Genomic DNA, 25,542 nt, shown 5'->3' with positions numbered 1-25,542 from the left:
AAAATAATGCTATACAAACAGTAAAAAATACTCTTAGTGTATGGGAAAGATGCTACTAAATGTTGGGCATGTCAAATGTGGTTTTGAAAGTTTCATTCAAGAAATTTTGAACTAAAGGTTACAAAACATACATGGTGCCAAAAGCTGTTGAAAAGAAATTTCAGGTAGAAATTGTTAAATAACAACTTGTAAATTTGCAAAAAAACTCATAGTGTATCACCAACACAATGATTGTGTTTCAAATGCATTAAGAGGAAACAAACAAACAGGATCAAGTATAATTTTGTCTGACAAAAATAGGTAGCTCTAAAGTTTCATTTTACTTTTAAATTGGTTACATATTTTTTATCGTAGAAGACTTCTCTTATGAATGACAAAGCTGAACTAAAAATATTTGTTATTAACCAAAAATTTGTTCTTGTGGGTCATAATTGTTTGTTCTGGACTGAGGCCAAAGTACCACTGTATTTGATTAATGCTATTTTGATATATGTGGTAGCATCAAGGGACTAATTAATTGCATTAATCACAGGATACCTTTATTTGTAGTCTTGAGAAAGAAGTGGAAAGACAAAAAAGACAATAGGAGCATAAATTGTAAATCCAACCTAAAAAATCATGTGAGATTAGAACATTTGCTAAAAAAAAAAAAAAAAAAAAACAATAGGTACTGTTTTCATTTTGTGCTTATTTATTTTAATTTAGTGTAAATGAACCTTTGGTTTTAGCTCCCAAAGTAAATATAATGGCAGAATTTCTAGCTGTAAGGGGTAGAACTAAAGTTTGACATTTTGATTATGAAAGTCCAGATGAACAAATCGTAAATCCAAAAGAATTGTTTAAAATACAATTTTACCTAATGATTGTTGATACAGCCTTAAATTCCAATCAGGAAGGATTTGAAAAGCTAAATAAATGTAATAATGGATTTAAATTTCTTTTTGAATTTGGAGAAATGACTGAAGATGAAATTTAAAAAAGTCTTGTTTTGATTTAGATGTTTTCCTTCAAATTAACAAAGGAAGTACAAAAATTAAGGATGTTGATGATTGGTGATTTGCCTTTTGTCTTTATATTACAATTTGAATATATTAGCATTTAGTTTTGGCTCTATGGAGGACTTATCATACACAAATAGTGTGCAGTAAGTCCTCCATAAAGCCAAAACTTAGTGCTCATATATTCAAAGACCTTGATGGTCATGAGAGCTTCAATGAGCTAATAACATACAAATTTGAATAGTGGAATTGCAGATGTATTAAAAAGCTTGACATATTTTACAAAAAATAACTTGATGTCATCATTTCCTAATTTGTTTATATCTTTGAATATTTTTCTGACATTACCAGTTAGTGTAACATCGGGTGAAGGAATTTTTCAAAACTCAAACTTATAAAAACATATTTAAGAATGTCAATGACTCAAGAAAGGTTTAATAATCTAGGAGTGTTGGCCATAGAAAAAGAGTTGTGAGAAAGTTTAGAATTAACAAATGTTATTAATGAATTGGCAAATAAGAAGGCAAGAAGAATGCAGTTCTATCTTTATCGATGTACTGTATTTTGTTACTTCTATTTTATATCTTGTACTGTATATTTTTGATTTTAATAAAATTAAAATAAATATATCAAATATTTTAATGAATTTTTTAAACCCATCAACTATCATAAGAACATACTAGTAAACTTCTATTGGTAACATTATAAATCTACTCTCAATTCACATGATGGGGCAGCCAAATGTCTAGCATGCAGGCAGCTAACAGCCCAGAACCAGTCCTGGACAGGGTGGTGGCTTCCAGTGTGTATTGTAACTGCCATTGAAACCTGCTTTTTTTCCAAACATTTTTTTCTTTTATTTGAATACTGACAAATTTCTCCAACTAACTAATGTAATAAATAAATAGATTTTTGACAAATCAATTTTATAAAAACAATTATAGTCCAATTCTATGTAAACATTTTAACCTTTGCAGAAAACTTTTAAAATATAACAATCATAAAGAGTAGTATGTGTATGATGATAAATAAAAAATAGATTGATTCTGGACACAAAATATTGCAATTTAAATATACCCTTACCAAACACTCAGGAATGAACTGATTGACCATATGGGAAAGCATTTCTCAGTAGCTTATTTAACCATTTGGTTAAGCATTTTTTAGTTTCTGAACAACACCAAGAGCACAACAATTCTATGTAATAAGACCAACAGAAATATCACATGGACAGTTTATTATGGGTCACCAATAAACCAATGCACAAAATCTTGATTTTTAGCTGAGTCTCTATAACTCAAAACTTTTTTCCCCTGACCAATTCAATTTTACCAGGTTCCACTATAATGATGATAATAATAATAATATCATGAAATAAACATAGAAACAATTCATAAAGGAATTACAGCAAATTAAAAGCTTAAGTTGGGACAGAATTAGATATATCAGTTCTATAATATTAATATAAGTTAAAAATATATTTTGCATGAGGAAAGTAGTAGTACTAATGACAATTTTTCAATAGCAGTTTCATTTGCCCCTTTTGTTTTTATGCCCTTTATAACTGAAATGCAATGCCAGCAATGCATAGAAATCAGCTTTCACTCAAAAAACTGCATGTAAGATCAGTATCATGCAAGTTAGTATTTGTGATATGTGCTTATTGTATTAACAACTTTATCACTTTCATTGCAATTTTAGCATAATTTTAATTCAATTCACCCTACATAAAGATACTCAATTAAACTTGTATAAAAAATATTGTTTTATTGTATCAGTATCCTAAACAATAAATTTGTTTCTCATGATTACAATGTTTAAAAATGATTAAAAATACAACTATTGCAAAATTAAAATTATAAAATAAAATTATTCAAGGCAAAAGTGCCATTATTAGTTCGTGGAGGTGCTTACATACTGTAGGCTTAGGGATGCTATATTTCTAAATGCACTACTAGAAAGCACACATTCCATATACCCAAGTAATGATTGTGCATGAAGTTAATAAATAAAAAACAGTTATTTAGGATTAATTTCTTTTTATTTGATTTTGTTTTGCTAATTTTTATTATTAGTAATTTTTTAGCTTTTATTCACTTAATTCATTACATATAAAATAATCTATTTCATATTTACAAAAATTATAAAATTTTATTAACTTTTTATTCTTGAGCCAATTACCTTAAACCATATTCTCCAATGAATTAAAAATCTCAAAAAAACATATATATAATATAAATACCTTGCATTATATATACAGGGGGGTGCAAAAGTAGGTATATAGTTGTTATTATGGAAAAAAACATACAGGGAGAAAATAGGAAGAAAAACATTCATTTTTATCTACAAATTACATCACAAATAAGCAATAAAAATTAATAAAAGATAATAAAAATAATAATAATGAGCACCAAACATTTGTATTTCTCAGATTCTCAACTGTATTCCTACTTTTGCACTCCCTGTATATATATAATGCAAGTTAAGAATCCATTATAAAAGATGAATTTTTCAAATAGTTTAAATTTTGTTTTTACGTTTTATCACATGGATAAACTTTTTCTAAATTTACCAAAACCTTATCCAACTAACAAAATATTTAAATTATAGTATTACTGTACCAAACAATGTATATAGAAATAATACTGTAAATCTTTCAGTCATTACAGTAATGTTCTTGAATAAATTTACACCTTAGAAATTAATTCCAGCAAAAAGTTTAATGATTAAACTTTTTGCTGGAGTTAATTTCTAAGGTGTAAATTTATTTTCTAACATTCTCCCCACTTTCTGTATTTTGTTACAGAGTAATGTTATTTGTTTTCATTTGTCCAAAATAGCATTTTAATTTTTTCACTTTCATTATATCTTAAAGATGAATGCATAATTTAAAAATATTTTGTTTTTAAAAAAAATGTTTTTTATGGAAAGAGAATGATATTATAACTTATTCTATATAGTAATTTTACTGTAATAATACTCTATATAGTAATTTTAACATTTTAAGAAATTTTTTTTAATTAAAACTTACCTTAAAGAATTTACATAAAACCTGCAAAAAGAAAATTTAACAAGAATAAAAATAAATTTAATTATTTCTATTATTTTTTTAAAAATTTATTTAATCATAACATTAGCTAAAGTCATAAATTATATCATACAAACATTAATATCTCAAATTAAACTTTCAAATCTTTTACTAAATACTTTTTTTTCTGCTGGTAGCAATATGATTACATACATGTAAACTTTATAAATTTTGCATTGGTACACTTGTTATTTTTAATGAAAATAAAATCTTATATTAAATAATTTTTAGAAAGAACAAAATTTTAGATGTCATCATTGAATGGGTATTTATTTTTACACATTAATAAAAGTATAAAAATAATATAATAGAAAGAATTCAAACACTGAAGTTTTGTTGATGTACAGAAAGTGATAAGTACAGTGTGTGTAACTGGACAGGCAAACAATGATCAAGGCAGAAACTTTTCACAGTGAGCATACTTCATAAATGCAACAGTAAAACATTCATTTTCTTTGCATTTTTTGAAAAGACCACAGTCAAAGGAAAACATTAAGGGTGTTTCAAATGATGCAGGCCTTTCTGATGAATATATACATATGAAAAATGAATACTATATCAGATTTTGAATCTTAATGCCAAGAACTTAAATTATTGTAAATACAAAGTAATCTCAACGAGAAAAGTTTGTCAGCATTTTCTTGGCAAAATCTCTCTTTAATGTATTGGCCATGACACCAGAATTTATGTGCATCAACATGTTATCTTTTTAAGATCTTTCAGATAGACCAGATTTGGTTTTGCCACCATTATTCCCAAATAGTATCTTTTCTTTGTTAGTTCTGAATTTTATTAACATAAATAGCATCCTTTGAAATTTTTATTTTAAGAATGTTTTTAATTGCATCTCAACAAAATATTACTCAGAGCATGAAATGGTATATGCTTAGGATTGACCTAAGTTCAAAATCAGAAATTGGGATATTGTAAGCAAGGTAACATTGTGGAAATTGGGATATTGTAAAATTTGATGAATATGCAGCATTAGATAAGCAGTAGCTACTCAAAAATAAGTGAATATTTCTAATTAAACTAATTTTATTGATTATCAATTGTTGAACATATCTTATATGTTGAACCAAACATACTTGTTTGACTTACTGTATTTCAACTAAGTTTTGTTAAAAAATCTAGCTGCCTGATAATGGACATAGCCAAGCATATAATTAACATGATTAAAAACCTTCTCTAACTTGTAAGTGTCCATGGGGCAGAAAGAATAAAAAAAACCTAGACTGTGGCTAGACATAATTATTGATCCATTGTCAATGATCGCAAATAACCATCAATTATTGATGGTTCTGAAATCATCACACAGCATTAAACAGAGCCAACAGAACACATGGTCACCACAATCATTAAAGTCATGCATACATGAGGACAAAAGTGATGTATTCATGCACAACACCTGCAAACAAACAGCTAATGCCTATAATTGTTTTTTGACTGAGCCGTTTTTAATACATATTTGAATATTTTCAGGTTAAAATAGACTTGGGCTATTCCAGGAGAAAATTTTCCAATCAGGAAAAAAGTTTTTCAAATTGGACAAATCCTAATACGTTTGGATGTATGGCAATTCCAGTTATGCATGATGATCACTATTGATGCTGCTAAATTCTATTTTATAAATAATACTAATACAGGTGTATTAAAATAAGCTTTATATAATAGTATCAGCAATAATCAATCTGTTTTCATTAATTAGCTATCAAAAATATTTAAAAAAGTCAAAAAGTAGTCAAAAAGTAAAAAACAAAATAAAATTATAATGCATCACCATAAGAATTTATACATTCATGTACCAACACACAAATTTATAAATTACAGTAAAACCTTGATATGATGGACAAATTCAGGTGACGTGGTGTCCTTTAAACTCAAAAGTCTGTTATACAATAAAGGTCTTCCAAACACGTGTTAAAAAAATTGACAAATTAGTTTATCTGTTTTTATTTATGTAAATACATTTGTGTAACTAAAATTATGTATGTATGAGAAGTTTAATTTCACAGAAAAGTTTTCTATATATATATATATATATTATTGTTTATGTATTCACCATTCTGTAATTCTGAGATTGTAATAAATAAGTATACAATCAAAATTGAAATAAATAAACAAACATTTTTTGAAAAGTGCACTTTAATTGTATTTAACTAAACAAATAAATAATGTTCTTAAAGAGCAGTGATTCTTGAATTTTGAAAAAAATAACCTGTTAATTAATTACATATAAAAAGCATTTTAAAATTAACAGTGTGTTAATTCTCACACATAATATATGGACCAGAAAGTTTGTCTGTTAAATCTGAAGTCCATTAAATCCTTTAAATTGAGGTTTTATTGTATTATAATGTTTATCAATCAATTTTAATTATCAACAGCAAAAATTTCACAATTAAGAAAGATAAAAAATATAATAATACAAATATCAATAACTAGAACCTAATATATTTGTGAGCACTATGTTGGCCTTCTTTATTGCTAGACTTATTACATCATCACTAGACACAGAGCAGCCTTAGAAAATCACTTTATTTTTCCAAAAAGAACGTATTTCGGACTTTAAGTCCCTCATCGGCTTGTTGTAATATAAATAATTATAAAATTGATGCTACCACATTTACAAAAAGTACAATAAAATCATGGCATTTGATAAAATACTGATGACAAATAATCATTAATTATAGATCAAAATTCCAGGTGCTTGATTAAACATGCAGATTCAATGCTTAGAACAGTATAATTAAAACAAGCAGTAAAACAAACAGTATATGTAATAAAAGACACTGTTAAAATACGAGGCTTGTTTTTTAAGTAAGTATCATTTTGATATTAAAAAAAAAACAACTGCAATTTTTTAAATAATTTTATTCTTACATGAAAGCCTGTATCTTGATCTACTTTCCAACATAATTTCCTCCAATATAAAGGCACTTTTCATATCGTACAACCAGCTTCTGAATTCCATCCTCATAGAAACCTGCCGTCGGGTTCGTTAAGTCACGTGTGGATGGGCATTGACATGAAGCAAAACAATCCCCTTACTGAGCTTGCCAAGCTTTTTGTTTTGGATGACAAAATAGTAAAGTGTCTGTTTTCTCAAACATTTACAACAACTTTCTACACCAAGTCTTCAGTAATGAGAAATGGTTGCTCACTATACTTCTTGTCATGGACATTGGTACGGCTATCTTTAAACGCTCTAACCCATTTCATTCCATTCCATTGCCCATAATGTTTTTTCTCTACACCTCACTAATCTGCTGATGAATGTCAGCCGCGTACTTCACAATCAGTGGGATTTTCAACTGTCTGAGGCAATTTAAACATACACAAACAAACGTAAAACATACGAATACAGTAGAGAGTCGTGAATCCGAATCAATTGGGGACTGGGGTTGTTCGGATTAGTGATTTGTTCGGATAACCGATTATGTACGAAAAAATATTTTAACCTATCCAATGTTGAAATTTTTCTCTGTAACGTGTCGCTTCGTGTTGAATTTTCATCAATTTTAAGCCTAACAAAAATTTTTACAATAATAATCGAGGCTATTGTATCATTAAAAATTATTTCTTTATTTTGTACAAACAAAATAAATATATTGAAAAATATAAAAACATAAAAATTATACTTTAGAAGTAAATCTAGTATCAAAAAAGTTTGATTTGGCACGACACAGTCTGACTGAAAATCATTCCGATAACCAGGGTTCGGATTAACGACTCTCTACTGTACTTCCATAATTGCATCTGTGGCTAGCCAACAAATGTAGGTACTCAGTGCACATTCACGTACTCACAGAACTCAAACTGTAGCACTGCAGCAGTCTTACTTTAAAATGGTACTTATTTAAAAAACACGCCTCATAATAAAATAATAAACTGACTAACTGTTAAAACAGTAAAATAATAAACATATTCACTTTTAAAACAAAAAAATAAGCTGATGAAGGACTTAAGATCTGAAATGCATTCTTTTTGAAAAAATAAAGTGATTTTTTAAGACTGGTCTTGTGTCTCATGACAATGTAATAAATCTAACAATAAAGAAGGCCAACATAGTACTCAAAAATATATATGAAGACTAGACAAGAAGCATATAGTAAAATCTAATAGTTATATATTAAAGACAATTACTGGATTATATTGGGCTTATTACTACTACTGTTAATTATAATTATTCAATTTAGCAAAAAGCTACGTAACACCTACCTCAAACATCAAATTACTTAAAATTTAATCATTAATAGTAGTAGTAATATAGCCCAATATAATCTGGCAATAGTTTGATTTTAAGATGTAATAATAATTAATAAAAAAAATTTTTTAAATATTTTCTTACCCTTCTCCATAAACATATAAATTATAATGTGGAAATTTTTTCTTCACTTCTGAAGTAAATGGTAATTTCTATATAAAATAAATATTACAAACTTAGATTTTATTAAAAGATTAATAATACTAAATTACAAACTCATATACATTGAACATACATCTAATTCTTTCTCATCAAAATTATTACATATCATCATTTGATTACAAATTCAAATTTAAGAAAACTTAAATACAGTAGAGCATCAATTATCCGACCCCCGATTAACCGACTTGTCGGTTAACTGACCGCATTCTAGTTGGCAAATTCAAATGTCCACTAGTGATATGGCGCTACAATATTTGGTTATGTCTTGGCTACTTTAATATTATGTTTGTTAAATTTTTGCATGTTTTAACTGGCAGCACTGGCTCGACCATGAAAGGGAGGCTAGTATTTAAACCAGGCCTAATACACTATACTAATAATGTATTTTTTCATACTTTTCGGTTATCCGACTTTTCAGTTATCTGACCAACCCCAGTCCCCAATTAAGTTGGATAATCGATGCTCTACTGTAAATATTTTAATGTAAAACAACTTTGTATGCCATATCAGATTCCTGACGTCGGCAAACACCTAGCATAGGTTAGTAAATAGTTAGTAATGCACTGAGGTATATCCTAGGGGAAGTTACATCCAGAGTGGTTTCCCATTGCCTTCTCTGGGACGTGATGTTACATGAGGAGAAATGCCTTCCAGGAGGTCTTATAAAGGAAACTGGCCCCTATTCAGGTGTTACAAACATGGAGAGAACCTGGAAAACTCCACGTGGCCAGCCTGTTCAAGTGCAGCGCGAACCCGCAATCAAACTCCCACAGCCGATTGCAGAAACAGTTTACTTTAAACAGTTTACTTTTAACAACAGAACATCCTATAGATGTTGGCTCGCTGAACCGCGGTTTAAAATGCGTTGCAAAGACGATAAGCATCTATTTCTAAACGCCCTCTGCACGAACTTTGGCAAAACATTGGCTCTTACTTTCTTGGCCATTACTCCCCTGTTTTAGGAGTTGTTCGGCCAATCGGGTTATTCATTTGTGACGTCAGAAAAGGTCGCCAGCTGTATTCTGAAAGCTTCTGGAAATAAAATCTTAAGGCTGTCAATAACCATTGTTTGGCAGTTAATGACGACCATTTTCCATTTCAATATTTAATTTCGTCGCCCAGATGGTTTAAAATACGAACAAATCCATATTTAAAAGATTTATACCGAATTCGAAATTCGTTTTCAGAATAGATTTTTAACGAATTATTTCAACATCGTATTACTGTTACTCTTCATAACTGTAGAAATAAATAATTTTAAATATTTTATTATTACTATTATATATATTTTTTATTCCTATAAAAAGATTTCGGTAATTATTAAAATTATCTCGTTTGTTTAACAGAATGTTCTGTAACTACAATGACCCCAAAATGCATTAATGTTTTATAACTGACATGATACTCGAATTGTAAATAAATGTATCTAATTTAAATTAATTGTAGTTTTAAGTCTTCTCCCATTTGAATATCAAAATTTGAACATTTAAAAACAAATTTAAAGTATTTAATTTTGTTATTTTTTCTCCAAGCAATTAATTAATGAATAATTTTGTCGATTCGTACCATTTACAACATTTATCAAAAGAACGATATTCATTTTTATCTAAACTTTTCCATCAACAAAACTACAAAAAGCTATCTAAACCTGCTGTCGAGTGAGTCTAGAAAGTAAGTCAAATAACTTGTTTCTAATCGCTGTCTACATTGTGGCAAGTGAGAAATGCTGTCTATGCAATGAAATTTTTCTGAACCGCGGTCTACCCGATCTGTAAACCGCCATCGTCCTCTAAACGTTGTCTCTGCAATCAGCTGTCAGTGTTTAGCGACAGAACCGCTCGGCCACTGGTGGGCCAATGTAAAACTAAAAGACAAAATTATAAATACTAAGTATTCATTATCTTTTAAAACTTGGCTAATGAAATTTATAAAACTATAGGTATTTCGTAAATGCTTATTAAGAAGTTAAAAAAAAACAAAAATTATTATTTTATATTTTTTTATACATGACAAAATAAAATTTGACAAAATTTTAAAATTACAAAGCAATATTTATTTAAATTTTGAAAATTCAAAAGATTATTACAATTAAATTAAATCAATTCAAGTTAATAAATTTTAGTATGTTTATAATGTGAGAGGTTGACTTGACCTCTCCCTTTAGCAATTGTGCTAAGCATCTAAAATACTTTTTAGCCATTGTTCTAAGCTTCTGAAATGATCATAAAACTTGTAAACAATATCTTATAAATCATCGTAGTACTTGTAAACAATATCTTATAAATCATCGTAGTACTTGTAAATAATATCTATCAATAAACAAGTATTTTTGTTAAATGTTAATTTGTGGAGTGTACTTCTTCCAGTTGTTTCCATCCACCTCCATTCCGGGTCCAGAAGCCCGCAAATGCGACCTCTCACGTGATAAATAACGTAACAGCCATCGAAATTTCTGTGTCCAGAAGACACTGTGGTGTCAGTCCTGACAAGGTGCCAAGGAGGTGCCGACCTGCAGTTACAATAACATATTGGGAAAATTGTCTAAATTATATTTAAATATTACAAATTCAAAAAATTAACAAATTGAAATTAAAATATACAAACTTAAAACTTGATACAAAAAATTAGATGTATTTACAATTCATGTAGCACTATCTACAATAATATTTTAGTTTATGCTTTATTATTGTTTCTTCTGCAGAATGAATTTCAATATTTTAATACAATTTCACAAAAATGGATTTCCAATGAAATTGTTAGTATATTTAATTAAGTGAAATTCCATTGCCAATCTGAAACATCTTGAACCAATTGAATCTGTTCAGACTCCACACTTATGGGACATTATACTATACCTCTGCAAAGAGAGATATTTTCATTTTAAAAAAGGAAATTGTCCTATTCTGTGAAAGCTAGAGATTTTAAAATCAACATCATGGTGTTCAATATTAGTTTAATTTTTATTTAAATACAGTATTACTTGATTTTTAATTATCTCAGTCAGGTCCTGCATTTGCAGACTGAATCTAGATATATCAAAACTCATAAAGCAAATAAACCATATTAAATTAGTACATTTCTTTATAACATGAAAAGTATAACTATGCTTACTCTGATGTAAAAAATATTTATATCTTCAATAAACTTTAATCTCACATATTAGGTAAAATAAAGCATATCTTAATTGTCTATATTGTAGTTTAATATGTTTAAGACATATTATGATTACTACAGCATTTTGTGATAAATTTCCTGGTGCAAAATAATTATTACTACTACTATTAATACTTTTAAATATAGAAATAGTTATTTCAAGATAGAGGTATTATTTATACTAACTTAAAAATCTTTTAATTAAAAAATATATATAAACTAAATTTAAAATACTTAAATTATCTTAAATAACATACTCTATTTTAAATATATTTATATTGAATGTGATATATTTATACATATATCATATTTAATGAATATAAATATTTGTATATCATGTATCTTTGCTGTAAATATTTCTTTCATAACGAATTTGCTTTTCATAATATGAAAAATCATTTTTAATCTTTTAAATAATTTTTTAACTTAGTTTAATACAATCAATAATTGCTAAAAATCTGCTTATTTTGCTATACTTAACAGTCTATCTATGTACAATCATTTTAAAATATTAATTTATCAAAACATTTTCTGAATCTTTATTGACTTTTAGTTATTTAACAACTTTTAACAATTTTAAAATTTGTTCATAAAATTTCAAATATTTTTTGAGTTCAAATTATCAATAGTAATTTTTATACAAGTAAAAGAAACTTCCCAATTAATTCAGTGCTTTTAATTAATAAAGTTATATAGATTAAAGTGCTTTGAAATTTATAATTCATAGAATTAAGCACCTAGATTTAAATAATTTTGAAATTGCTTTTATTATAATAATGTTAGCATTATTTTTAACAAGAACTATTTATTACAAAGCTGGAAATCTTTATATGATAATTTTTGAAATTTTTATGGAATAGTTATTTTAAGTTCTAAAAAAATTATTTTAAAAATTTATTGTTTATGAAGAAAATTTATTCTTTTTTTTAGTAGACTGTCTGCTTTAAAATCATCTAAGTACCAGACAGTTTTAAAAGAAATCACATTTAACTTATTTATTTAACTTATATTCCTTATTGTTTGAATAACTATATTTACATATACAGTGGACCCCGATATAACATGCGGGGTCAGTAACAAGTGGCGGGAAACAACACCCGCGTTATAAGGTGAACCGCGTTATACTGAGCGGCGCGGTTCACCTCTTTACTTTAGCAATAATGTCAAGCTTTTCTTTCACACTGTAGGCTTTTCTTTTACTCATCATGCATACAATAATTAAACACTATTCAAAATACATGCAGAAACTCAATACATACACAATTACTCAATACGCAGTAACAATAAAATACGCTACTCACTAACGCCGCACAGACCTGTGTAGACGTGTTTGAGCTTATCGTGTCGCAAACATTGCCCACGCTATAACTGAGTGCGTGGTATAGTGAGCAGCGTTACGAGGGCCCACTGTATAAGTTACAATTTTAAACATTGATATATATTACAAATATAAAAATGTTATAAATTAACATTACAAAAAAATTTAAACTTTTTTATTTGATTTTTACTATTTAACGTTTAAATATTAACTTTCAGTACACGTTAGATTAAGTTTTTTAGTAATTAACAACTAATATTTAAACACACTTAAATGTTTTGAATTTTTCTCCATTTAGGCATTTTTGTTTGTTATTGTTTGTTAATTTTTTCCATTTTACAAGACTTATTTGTCAACTTGTTAACTCTCTTAGTTGCAATTTCATAAAGAATACATTCAGCACTTTCAGTTTGATACAGCTTTGATTTCTTTTATATTTGATATTAACTTTTCAATTAAAACTTGTTAATAGTACATTTGAAAAAGTATAATATTAAATTAATGATAAAAACCTTAAATTTTAATATATGAAAAATTAGAAATAATTTCAGCATCAATCATTTCAATTTTTCAATTCACAGTGGAACCTCGCTTAACGAGCATAATTCATTCCAGAACCTTACTCAGAATGCAAAACACTCATTAAGCAAAACAATTTTTCCCATAGAAATTAATGTAAAATATGATAATGTCTTCCATGCTGAAAAAAATACTCAAATACCATATTTACTTGAGTATAAGAGGAGGTTTTTACTCATTTTTCACTGCTTCAAACTCTAGGTCATCCTATACACACGAGTGAAGAATCCTTTGCATTTTTGCAATAATTTCTGTGAACCATGTACAGTTCATGCTGCCATTGGTATTTTTAATGAATATTTGTACATTTTGAATCATTAAAAATAAACTTTTTCTTGTCACGTGCATTATAATCTTTTGGTTTTGCTACATGGGTATCAGGTGCGTGGAAAAGCAATCTTCAAAGCTGATAGCAGTCATTCGGGAAATACTGCATTTTAAATTCACTCAACGGATCAGAGGACAATGCTTTGTGGAGTAAGAGTGAAAAAAAAAGGGAATTGTAATGAAGCTTCGAAGGGCGAGTCTGAGTAGACAAAAGGTGATAGCATCAAGAAAACATGGTTGCATTTGATGATAATTTATTTGTGATTAAATGAAATAAAATTAGAATTGTATTAATAAATCTAATTTTCTTTATTTTGATCTTTAAAGTTACACCTCGTCCTATATGCGAGTAAATACGGTATTTTACATATAACGTTTATTCAAAGAAAATTATACAATATACATTGTTAAGGAGCATGAATCATCATCATCTTTTCTTCTAGCACAGAATGAACAAACCTGGAATGTGAATTTGATTTACAGAAAACAAATAAAATAAAAAAATCACAGATAATAGCATGATGGAGTCTGTGCACAATCCGGGACTTCCCCTCTCCTCTTCACTCGTTATGCAAAAATTCACTCATTAAGCGAGTCAAATTTTAAAAATTTGATTTGCTCGTTATGCGAGATGCTCGTTAAGCGAGGTTCCACTGTATAAAAAAATTTCTTTAAAAATTCAGCAGGAAAAATTTTAGTTTTAAAAATAAATTTGTAGAACTTTAAAATGACTATAAAATTTTAAATATTGTCTTTTGCTTTTTAAAAAATCAAAAAAATTAAGTTTTTATTTTACTAGATTTTAAAAGTTTTCAAAAATCTAATATAGACCCAGATCTTATACATTGTAGTCATTCAGAATAGCCACTCACTTATCCTATCTCTGCTTTAATAGGGACATGTTCAGTAATGCAGAATTCTTGCTAAGTCTAGTTATGCTGCAATGCTGAACTCGTTTCTAATTATTATTTGACTCCTCCCACTACTAGAATTCTAGTTCTAGCTAGTTCAGTCAGCTTCTTTTATCTATACTAACTTTTACTAGTGATGTCATTGTTTTTGTCTCGTCGTACAATTTGCAAGATGGCTGCTCATGTTGGACTAAACATATTTTATTATAACAATAACAAAGTTATTCTCTCATTCTAAATCATTAACTTGTTCTAAAATGTAAAATTATCATACATCAGTATAACAGATTGCGAATACAGTACATTTTACAGAAGATAACGATCCATTTCATCAATTACAGTTAATAATTGCTTCATTAATTTCATCACAATCTGACATAGCTTCCATTTGAATAATTGTATTGGTTACTTCATCCTTTTTGACCAGTTCATTTGCAACAGTCATTGCAATCATAATTTTAACTTCGTCCACCATTTTGCCCAGTTGGCTAACTAAGAATAATCGTTCAATGATGCTCATAACATTCTTAGCTCCATCCACTAAGTACTCAGAATTCTAACTTAGGAGTTCTGTATTACTGAACACAGCCCAGGCCTGTGTAGTCTGTGGCTATTTGTTAATTGAATCAGTGACACACCCAGAGGAAGGACAAAGGGGCCCTGGCACCAGTGGCATGCCATCCATGGAAGCTGTGGAAGCACCACTTCCTAAATACATATTGTGCAATTATTTTCATATTTTAACATACTTTGAATTAATTCAAATTAATATTTTATTATAATCGCATTATGTATCTTATTACAAATTTCTATACATGTGAGAAAAATGATAAGATTGCTATTGTTTGTATATTTGAATATAAATTCATATACGCATATTCCCAATGTAAGCACTGTATTGTCGAATACGGGATAGCTTCCATGACAAAAATATTCGAATGGCATAAAGCAGCCAGATTATACGCATTCGCTTTACAGAACACCATCCTCACACGGTTTAGATCGTGGATGCTACACACCAAAATATCATACAATGCTTCCAATAATTCTATCCAGGGCCGGCACAGCTTCCCTATCATCAAATGTCACCACATGACACTGCCTGGTACCCTCCAAAGGAAAAGGAAAAACAACACTAGAAAATTTCTAAAAATATTTTCCAAATTAAAATTTATTTTTTGTATTTATGTTGTGTCATATCTTTTATTTCTATACCACTTATGAATTAGTGGCTTCATTAGATGGGAATTTTATTAAATTCTGCATTGAAAATATTTTTATTTATTTAACTTGCTCCCCAAAATTAAATCCTGATTGGAATACTGATATGTATATGCAATGCATATGAATATCCTGATGAATCTGGATTGCTAAGGTGACGAACTTTTTTACAATGAAAAGGAGGACACACATAAATTAAAAAAAAAAAAATATTGTAAATAAAAGAAACATTTTATTCATTGCCTTAATAACCTCTACTGCATGCATATGTGCCGTGTGTTGTTTCAGTAAAAAGTAAACAAAGCTACTTGCATGCAGCTCACTCTCTCAAGGTCTCCTGTGCAGAGCACATGCGTTTCATAATCGCGTTTTGCTGCACTGTACTGAGCCTTGATGAACCGTCATGTCAAATACGAACACATCACATCACATGCAACGGATCCGCTCGGCATAAATCAAATATGGAGATTTACAGATTAGTCTTCAAATATCAAAAAGGAGGACCTGTAGGAGGACACTTTTTGAGGGAGGGCTGTTGGTCAGCTTATGATTGCACCACTGATTGGAATACAATATAAATATTTTAAATACTGAAATCATTACAAAAATTATATACTCAAAAAAATCAAGTTTAGAAATACATAAAACAAACTCACTATATATTCTGGATACATAAACATATACGTCATATTGCATTTATTAGTTTCAACATCTCCAATAAAACGCATGGATCCATATAAACACAAAATAAACATTGTAATGCTTAAAATTATCTTCAGTACGGTAAGCATGTCCGAAGACTTTGGTCCACTTCCGATTTCTTCCAAATATAGATCAGTTGTTCTTACTTTTCATTACATAATGATTATAACATGACTGTATATTGCAGAAATCAGTTCCTTCCCTTTAAAAATTTAAACTGTAACACCCATTCATTGCATTGAAGATGGAACTAGCCAATGGATAAATCGATCTTCGCCCTCTAGGAAAACTTTCAGAAATGAAATGTTACTCTTTACGAAAATAGTAAAATAATTTATCCGTCTTAATTTTTATTCGATGATTTATATAGAAACATAAATTAATATATAATAATAATAATAAATGTGTGTATATATATATTTATTTATTTATTATTATATATTAATTTATGTTTCTATATATATATTATATATACAGTAGAGCGTCGATAAATGGAACCAATTGGGGACTGGGGTCCTTCCAGTTAATGATTTGTTCCAGTTTCCGACTTTGTACGAAAAAATACATTAACCTGTCCGATGTTCAAATTTTTCTCCGTTGCGTATCGCTTCCTGTTGAATTTTTCTCCGTTGCGTGTCGCTTCGTGTTGAATTTTCGTCGATTTTAAGCCTAACGAAAATTTTTATAATAATCATCGAGGCTATCGTATCGTTAAAAATTATTTCTGCATTTTGTACAAACAAAATAAATATATTGAAGAATATAAAAAACATGAAAATTATACTTTAGAAGTAAATTTAGTATCGAAAACATTCGATTCAGCACGACACAGTCCGACTGAAAATCGTTCCACTTTCCGGCCATTCCACTTACCGACGTTCCACTTATCGACGCTCTACTGTATTATTAAAATTCTAAAAAATTTCTTTCTGTAAGAACAAATTATTGGCGTTAGTATCGCTTTCGATTAAATGTTAACAGTAAATATAATTTCTGTAGAAACTGAAAAAGTCTTTCATTGTTGAATTTGTTTATTTAGACATTTTAAAAATTATCAAATTATAAAAATTTGATTCTGTTACAAGTGAACATTTAAAAAGGTCGTTTGACAATCCTCGCAACCTGCATTATCTAATTAAAGATATAAACAATATGCTTATTTTTCTAATAGGACAAAAGGTTCAAAACACTATTGTTGCTATTATTAATGATTGTAAATATTTTAATATAATTTTAAACTATACTCCCGATATCAACAGAATGAAGAAAATGTCTTCAGTTATTCGAGTTTTGTCCAAGGAAGAATATTTACCTTAATTACCCTAGCTCGAACTCAGTTTGAGCAAGTTCTATAGCGTTACGAACAAACGGACTTTTGGACCCTCAAGAAAAAAAATTTTTTTTCGTAATTTTCGGATGTTTTTCAAGTCTTCAAATTGTTTAAGATAATTTTTACCTGCACGAAAAAATTTTATTGCGATTTTAATTAACCTTTAATGACGCGCGATTAACGCTTAATTGTTTTTTATGGGATTTTTTATTAAATTTTATTCATCGTTCTAAAGTTCTAGTGCACGGATTTTACTGCGGTAAAGTTATTTAACGCTACTTTCTGATGTCAAAAACGACATCCAATAGTTTTTTAATTTTTTTAATTAATACATTTTATTATATATATGTTTAATTAAGTCGGGGGGGTCGGAAATCGCAATAACAAACATAATTTTTGAAAAATGTTTAGGAATATACGGCCAACTAGTATTCGCCCTACTTTAGACCCTTCACCTCCTGAAACTTTTATGGGAATGTCCCAGGAAAGACGAAACCAGCTGTTCTCAAAGTCATCCAGCTGTAAACACAATAACTCATTAGTGTCAAATTTCGCAGAAAGGCCAACAAAGAAAATTAAACTTTGAAGCTTTCTCTTCAAAATTAACACATTTCTTTCGTTTTTTTTAGTTTTGATTATTTTTAATTATAATTTAATTATTAATTATGATTTTTTTAAAAAATTAGTGCGGACAAGAAGCGTTTAAGTACCAATCTCGAGTTATCTCGGGCAGTATGCATAGCGTTACAAAAAGGGGTTTTAAGTGTATTTTTTTTCGAAAATGCATGGGTTAGTTTCTGTACAATGTTTTTTACGTCCTCAACAAATTTCATAATTTTTTATCTGCGCAAAAGTTATTTTATAACGTTTTATTAATTAGCATATTATTTGCTTAATTGTTTTTAATGGGATTTTTTAAAATTAAATTAAATCTAATTGTTCTAAACTTCTTATGCACAGATTGGACTCAGGTAGATCTTTTTTTATATACTACTGGGTGTTGTTTACGACACCAGCATGTTTTTTTTTAATATATACCTTTTTTACAGCCCACCATATTTTTATAACACAAAAAAAATTGAAATGTATTATATTTTAGTATATGTGGTTAATTAATAACTAGTACAGATCTTGCTTAAAACCAGTCTTATCCTAAGATGTACTAATTATCTAAGTTAGATGAATAAACTTAACTGCCTAGTTTCACAGCAATATCTCGAACAGTATAAGAGTGTATAGAGAACAAACTAACATCCTTATATATATATGAGGATTCTGTACAGTACATCTCATAATTTCCTGTAGACAAATTACGTACTAAACATAAGGACACAGAGGCATATACTTGATAAGGGAATATGAGTTTGTTTTCTTATTTTATTTTAAAAATATCTTATTTTTAATAGACATTCAGAAAACGCATAACATTTTCCCGGGCAACCTGTATATGAAGTGCTGTATACAAAAAAATCACAGTAGTAGTTACCAATTATGACCCGTTCGAGACGCCATTGCTTAAGCTTGTCGTCATCGTGGAGGAACACGCTGGATGGCTGATGCACACAAATTGTGTCACGTGACTGGATTTGGACGTCATTCGGTTACCTGCTACACTCCTGACCCGTTTCTGTGCAGCTTATTCTTCTTGCGGATGAATCCGTTCTTTTTTCACTACACTTTGCAGGAATCACGTGATAGAACAGACCCTTCTTATTATTAACACGTGATTAACTCTTATCACTTGGAACAGCCACAGACCACAGTTAGACAAACTTTGTTAGTTAGGCTTCCGTAACATTGTAACGTTAAAACGTTATCCAAATCCAGTGAAGATTTGACGACGATGATTTATTTTTCGATATTAACTGGATTTCCGATATTATTTATTTTTCGATATTAATCAAAAATCTCGCGGCACACTAAACTGCTGCGGCACAGTGGTTGAGAATCACTGGTTTAGTCAAAAGCAATTGAAAAATATGGATCTAATCGTTTTTCTCTAATGAAGCTCGTGAATTTAACTTTAGTCCTATATTATTTAATAACGGTATTAAATATTGATATATTATGGTAAACCCTCGTTAAATTGAACTTATAGGAAAGGCTAGAGTAACTTTCTAGAAAGTTAATCGTAGAGTCCGAAATATTGGTGTAGACTATCACAGACTATACCGTTATGAGTCATTTATTTTAATATTTTATATCTTTGTTTAAAAAGTTTAATTATAAGTTACAAAACAAATTTATCGTTTATAGACTGAAGAGAGATCGACGAGAATTCCGATCCAAAAAGCATTTAAATAAAACATCTGAGAATTGATAGTCTTTTGAATAATGCTTGGACTCTGGTGAACGTCAGAATCGAAGGACAAAACATTTCGGTTTATTCGTCCGAAAAACCCTTTTAATTACCCCCTCAGGATTTACTGGATTGCTCAGTGAAGCGCATGTAATAGACAAGTTTCATTGTCTAATTTACAGATTTTATCCCGTTCAGAAAATTGTAGATTAAAATGAAGATTATTAAAAACTATTTTAACTCATTAAATATTTATACTTGAGAGCCTCGAAAAAATAAACACTAAATTTAATTTTATTTCTAAAGATTTTTCATTTAGGAAAAAACTTTATCTTGTCTTTCTGAAACCGGAACATATTTCAATTTTCATTGTCGAAACTGGCGAGACCAAACTACTCCATATAAAATACTGCTTCAAATAAAGCAAAAACATAATCTATATATATAATCGAGACGAGTTGATAATAATAATAAGTACAGAGCCCAAACGGTTAGGAGTTGAAAGTTGAAATTTGGTACACAGTTAGGGTACGTCACGAGAACGCACGCTAAGAAGGGATTTTTCGAAATTCCTCCCCACGGTGGAGAGGGACGGGATTAAGTCTTAACACTTCCATCAACAATGGAAGTGTCAACTATGGACGTGTTACGTAACAATGGAGAACAAGAGAAAGCGACGTGCAAGATTTACCAGCGCTGAAAAAAAAAAAAAAAAAAAAAAAAGAGTAATATGTTAGAACATTCAATTTTCAAATTTAAACAGATTAGTTCGGTTTTTCTCGACCTTTCTTCTTTAGAACATTCGATGAAAATCGAAGGATGTAATCAGAACAAGTCGTGAAAATCGAATATTAGAACATTCGATTTTCAAATTCGACCTTTCTTTAGAAATATTTAGTTTGTTGATGAAATTACTCGTTTTTTTGTGACTATAACGTAATAATCTTAAGCTTCGCTATCGTTACTTTTGCCCGAGCAACGCCGGGCCTACCTGCTAGTATTACAAAATTAAGTTCATAATTTAACATTATGATGAATTACAATATATAAACAGTTACAACGTACATTACTGAATACTATATTTTTGTAGTTAACAGTTTTTTTTATTTGCTGATTTTCCTCCTACAAATAAATAATTTTGTCAAAATCAAAATTATGAATGTCGTATATTTCTAGCGCCATGTTAACCAGTCTGGAAAGTCACCTGCTACTCTGCAGGTGACCTTCCAGATTCCGGGAACAGGCAGCAAGACAGGCCTGTTCCCAGAATCGCCCACCTGCGATTTTGGCAATTCTGGAGATTCTAAACGGTTCCCAGGTGACTAAGTATAAACGGAAATAGCTTTCTCCATTGAGATCAATTTTAATGAACAATTTGTTTAATAAAAATTGCTTTATTTTATTATAATGATGAACAATAACACTATTTCTAGGCTAACTTATGAAAACATTAAGTAACAATATATTGATTTCTTTTTGATTTCTATCTGTTAAATTAATTTTTTAAATATAATTAGTTCTACATACACATTTCGGTCACCGTTAGTGGCCCTCTTCAGGTTAGAAGCCGATCCATTATCGATTGTTTAAAAGATAGCGAAATGTTCTACAGATATTATGTGCGGCCTTTATTCTACAATTCGAATTTAATCCTTGTCGTAGAATGCTTCAAAAAAAATCATATCACTTTCAAAATTCTGAACGCAAGGTCACGTCTTTCGGTACTCAACTTATTGAATATTTTTGTTCAGTGACTAAAGCATTTTTACGTATAAAATGCTTTATTAAAAAAATATCGTCATTTCTTAATGTAAACCCATAGACCACGTGATGACAGTCGACACAACATGGCGGCGATGACTCATATGTCGCTACACTGATATCTAGGTACTCTAGGGGGGTCTACTATAGATGATCCTTAGTAAACGAATTAAGAATACATATTTCACATATTTCCACATATTTCAAGTATTTTCGATAAACCTTCGCTGTTCATTTTGTTGCTGCTGTGGTTTTAGGCCTTTTCCCCCTCAGAGAGCACACCGTCACTGTTGATTGGCTGTTTGCAAATAAACGCAACGTCGTCTTTACTAAAGGCCGACCAATCGCTGCAAAGTTAAATTTTGGCATTTCTTACCCGGAGTACAGTGAAAAACAGGCCAATCGTCATTTGAAGGGAGAAGTTCACACAAAGCAATTATAACTTATTAAGTAGCGGTAAGCAAGGTAATTATATTTTCTTGTCATTTGCTAAATCTTAATATAGTATATTTCATATTGTCGCGTATTATAGTTAATTTTACGATGGTCCAAGTATTTGTTTTGGTTTAATTGTATATTCAACGCGACACATTGGCAATCTGTCGAGGGGGAGGTATCCAGGAAAGTCTTTCGTGGTAAAATCGTCTGTATTTTAGTGTTACTAAAGGGAAGAAAAGCCGGTAAACTCCCCGTGGCCCCGGTTTGGAGTGGAACCACCACAGAAAACTTGTATAATATATAAAATGATTAATTAAACGTATTTTGTAGGAGTTAACAAGTTTCTTTTATAATGTCTTTTTTCGAAGATTATATATTATATAATAAATTATTAATCGCTATAAAAGCAATTATCAACAATTATTATATACGTTCACTCGAATTATATAATATACTGTAAATTATAGTTTTAATTAAGAAAATAGTTTTTCCTTGTTTTAATTGTTGTTTTGATTTATTTTATAGAGAAAATGGATAGAAATAATTGTGACGATACGGTTTCTTCTTCTACTGATGAAGTAGAGATATTTGAAGAATTAGAAAATCCTCTTTCGATGTTAAGTGGAGATGACGACGATAATTTAAATAATCCTTGTTATCCCTGTAACTGTGACGATACGGTTTCTTCTTCTACTGATGAAGTAGAGATATTTGAAGAGTTAGAAAATCCTCTTTCGATGTTAAGTGGAGATGACGACGATAATTTAAATAATCCTTGTTATCCCTGTAACTGTGACGATACGGTTTCTTCTTCTACTGATGAAGTAGAGATATTTGAAGAGTTAGAAAATCCTCTTTCGATATTAAGTGGAAATGATAACGATAATTTAAATAATCCTTGTATTAGCAATTATAATCAGAATTCGTTGAATACCTTTAACGTGAACTCTCTACGCAAAATAATAGATGGTTTTGTAAACTACAATTTCAGTTTTCCAGCATACTATCAAATGATGGAATTAAGTATATATAGAAATCCAAATGAAGATGAACAATTTTCAATGAATATAGAATAAAATATAAATTATAGTTTATGTTCGGTGGTAAAAAATGCTGAAATAGCTAGTTATTTAAAACAGAATGACGAAAAATTAGATTTGTTGAATTCTGAACCGGTTGAAACAATTGAAACTCAAACTTCTAGCATTGATAAATCTAATGATCTTTTAAAATCACCTACAGGAAGTGTGATATTTTCAATACAGGATGAAAATGAATATTTAGAAATGCCTATAAATGATCAGGATTAAACAATCTTTATTCCAAAAAATACTGACATACATCCGAATTCTTCCAGAAAAAAAGATAAAAATTTGTGAAAATGATTATAATGATAAAAATTTCAGTACATACGTGAGACATTAAAAGAATGTGTCCATAAAGAACATGATAAAACAAGCAAGACAAAATTGAATAAATGTAATTGGATGAGGAAAGATCCTATGGAAAAATAGACATTGATGAATGGGAAAAGGTCAAGACCCTTAGTACAGACGAAGAACGGTACAATGCCGTAAAAAATTGTTGGAATTCTGATAGCGTACCATATCCTCTTAAAGATCTCACTTCACATTCCTTTAGATTAAGAAGAATGAAGAAAGAGGGCAGGCTATACAAGGACAGCACATCATAGTATTAATAGAAAGCGAATGATTTAAATACTGATTTTTCAAATGAAAACATCTAGTAATTAAAGCCTAAATATTTGTTACACCAATCCATTAATACTTTATTTCGTTAAAACTTTTATATAAATTTGAATTATTTTTACCTATTACAATGCTGATTAGAAAATTTCAAAAAGGTGTTAAAAGGGTGGAATTGTTTTATTTAGGAAGATGATGTAATTGTCAATGTGATTTTTATAACTAACATTTTCCTTTATAATTTTGTTCCTTATTTTGCATACTTAAATATAGATTTAAATATTGATAACTATTAATTTGTATACTTTATTTTAATTCTTAATTTAAAAAAAAAATAGATAAAAATGATTTTAGATTAACGTATGATCGATTTATTAAATTCGCAATCATTTTACAATTTTATGAATTAATTAAAATACTTTGTCGACATTATCATAACAGTTAGATAAATAATTTACCTTAGCTGTTAACGAGCTGTTTTAATCTTGTTTAATGCAGAATAATATTTCGCTACTTGCTGACAAAATGTTCACTTACTGTATATTTTTATACGTCATCATAATCTAAAATCATAAATCATTTAATATAGTTTAAATATGTTTAATAAGACAGTCCTGTCATAACACACTTCAAATTACCACTGTCTTCAATTTTAAAGCATTCATTAGCCATCCTTTAAATATAAGGCAAAGCAGATGTTACATCGTCTTTTTGGAGTACCTGCTGATTCTACCTTTAGTGATATAGATAAAGTACCAGATGTTGGAAGCTCATTTGCAATGACTTTAGCTGAAGAACTTGATGCCGCTATTAAAGCAGCAAATCAAGAATACTTGAAAGCAAAAGAAGTATTGCAACGCATCTTGAAAACGAACTAGAAATCTTTCAGGCTAGAGATGAGAAAACACATAACATCTGCCTTCTCTTAAATTCCTTAAAGATGATTCCACCCATGTCAATTGAATCGGAAAGGGCATTCTCGGTAGCTAGACTTTTCATTACTAAAACAAGAAACGTTTGTAGTCTTTTAAATAGTTTGTATATAAAATATAATATTCATTTGAATTTGACTTTTTATTCTTCTTAAATAACTTCCGCAAATTTTTCTTGTGGTGTAGTTCTCGTTGTCATACCATTTATTTGATATATGAGTTTAACTTACAGTTAGTGCAGAATTAACGTTATAGATTAAATCCAGAGACATTGCTGCTTTAGCTACACATTCTACTAGATTATCAAGTATGAGAGTTCCTCTATACTCATCTAATTAGACATTATCTAA

The 25,542-nt window shown here is 29.2% G+C and overlaps 1 protein-coding gene across 1 annotated transcript in view; it reads right to left on the bottom strand.

Annotated features, from left to right (window-relative positions):
• PGAP1 (GPI inositol-deacylase) overlaps positions 1 to 17,076 on the bottom strand; it is a 78,173-nt gene extending 61,097 nt beyond the window's left edge. The window contains exons 1-3 of the mRNA XM_067286891.1: positions 16,681 to 17,076; positions 8,438 to 8,505; positions 4,030 to 4,050 (exon numbers count right to left, since the gene is read on the bottom strand). Coding sequence (XP_067142992.1) covers positions 4,030 to 4,050; positions 8,438 to 8,505; positions 16,681 to 16,815 — 224 coding nt within the window. The 5' untranslated portion in view covers positions 16,816 to 17,076. The remainder of the gene's footprint in view (positions 1 to 4,029; positions 4,051 to 8,437; positions 8,506 to 16,680) is intronic.
• Positions 17,077 to 25,542: the final 8,466 nt, after the last annotated feature.

This window comes from Centruroides vittatus, unplaced genomic scaffold, assembly GCF_030686945.1.
Source record: "Centruroides vittatus isolate TY-2023 unplaced genomic scaffold, ASM3068694v2 scaffold_386, whole genome shotgun sequence".
Classification (NCBI taxonomy): Eukaryota; Metazoa; Arthropoda; class Arachnida; order Scorpiones; family Buthidae; genus Centruroides; species Centruroides vittatus.
Note: the sequence above shows the minus strand (reverse complement) of the source record. Positions and strands in the feature narration are given on the sequence as shown.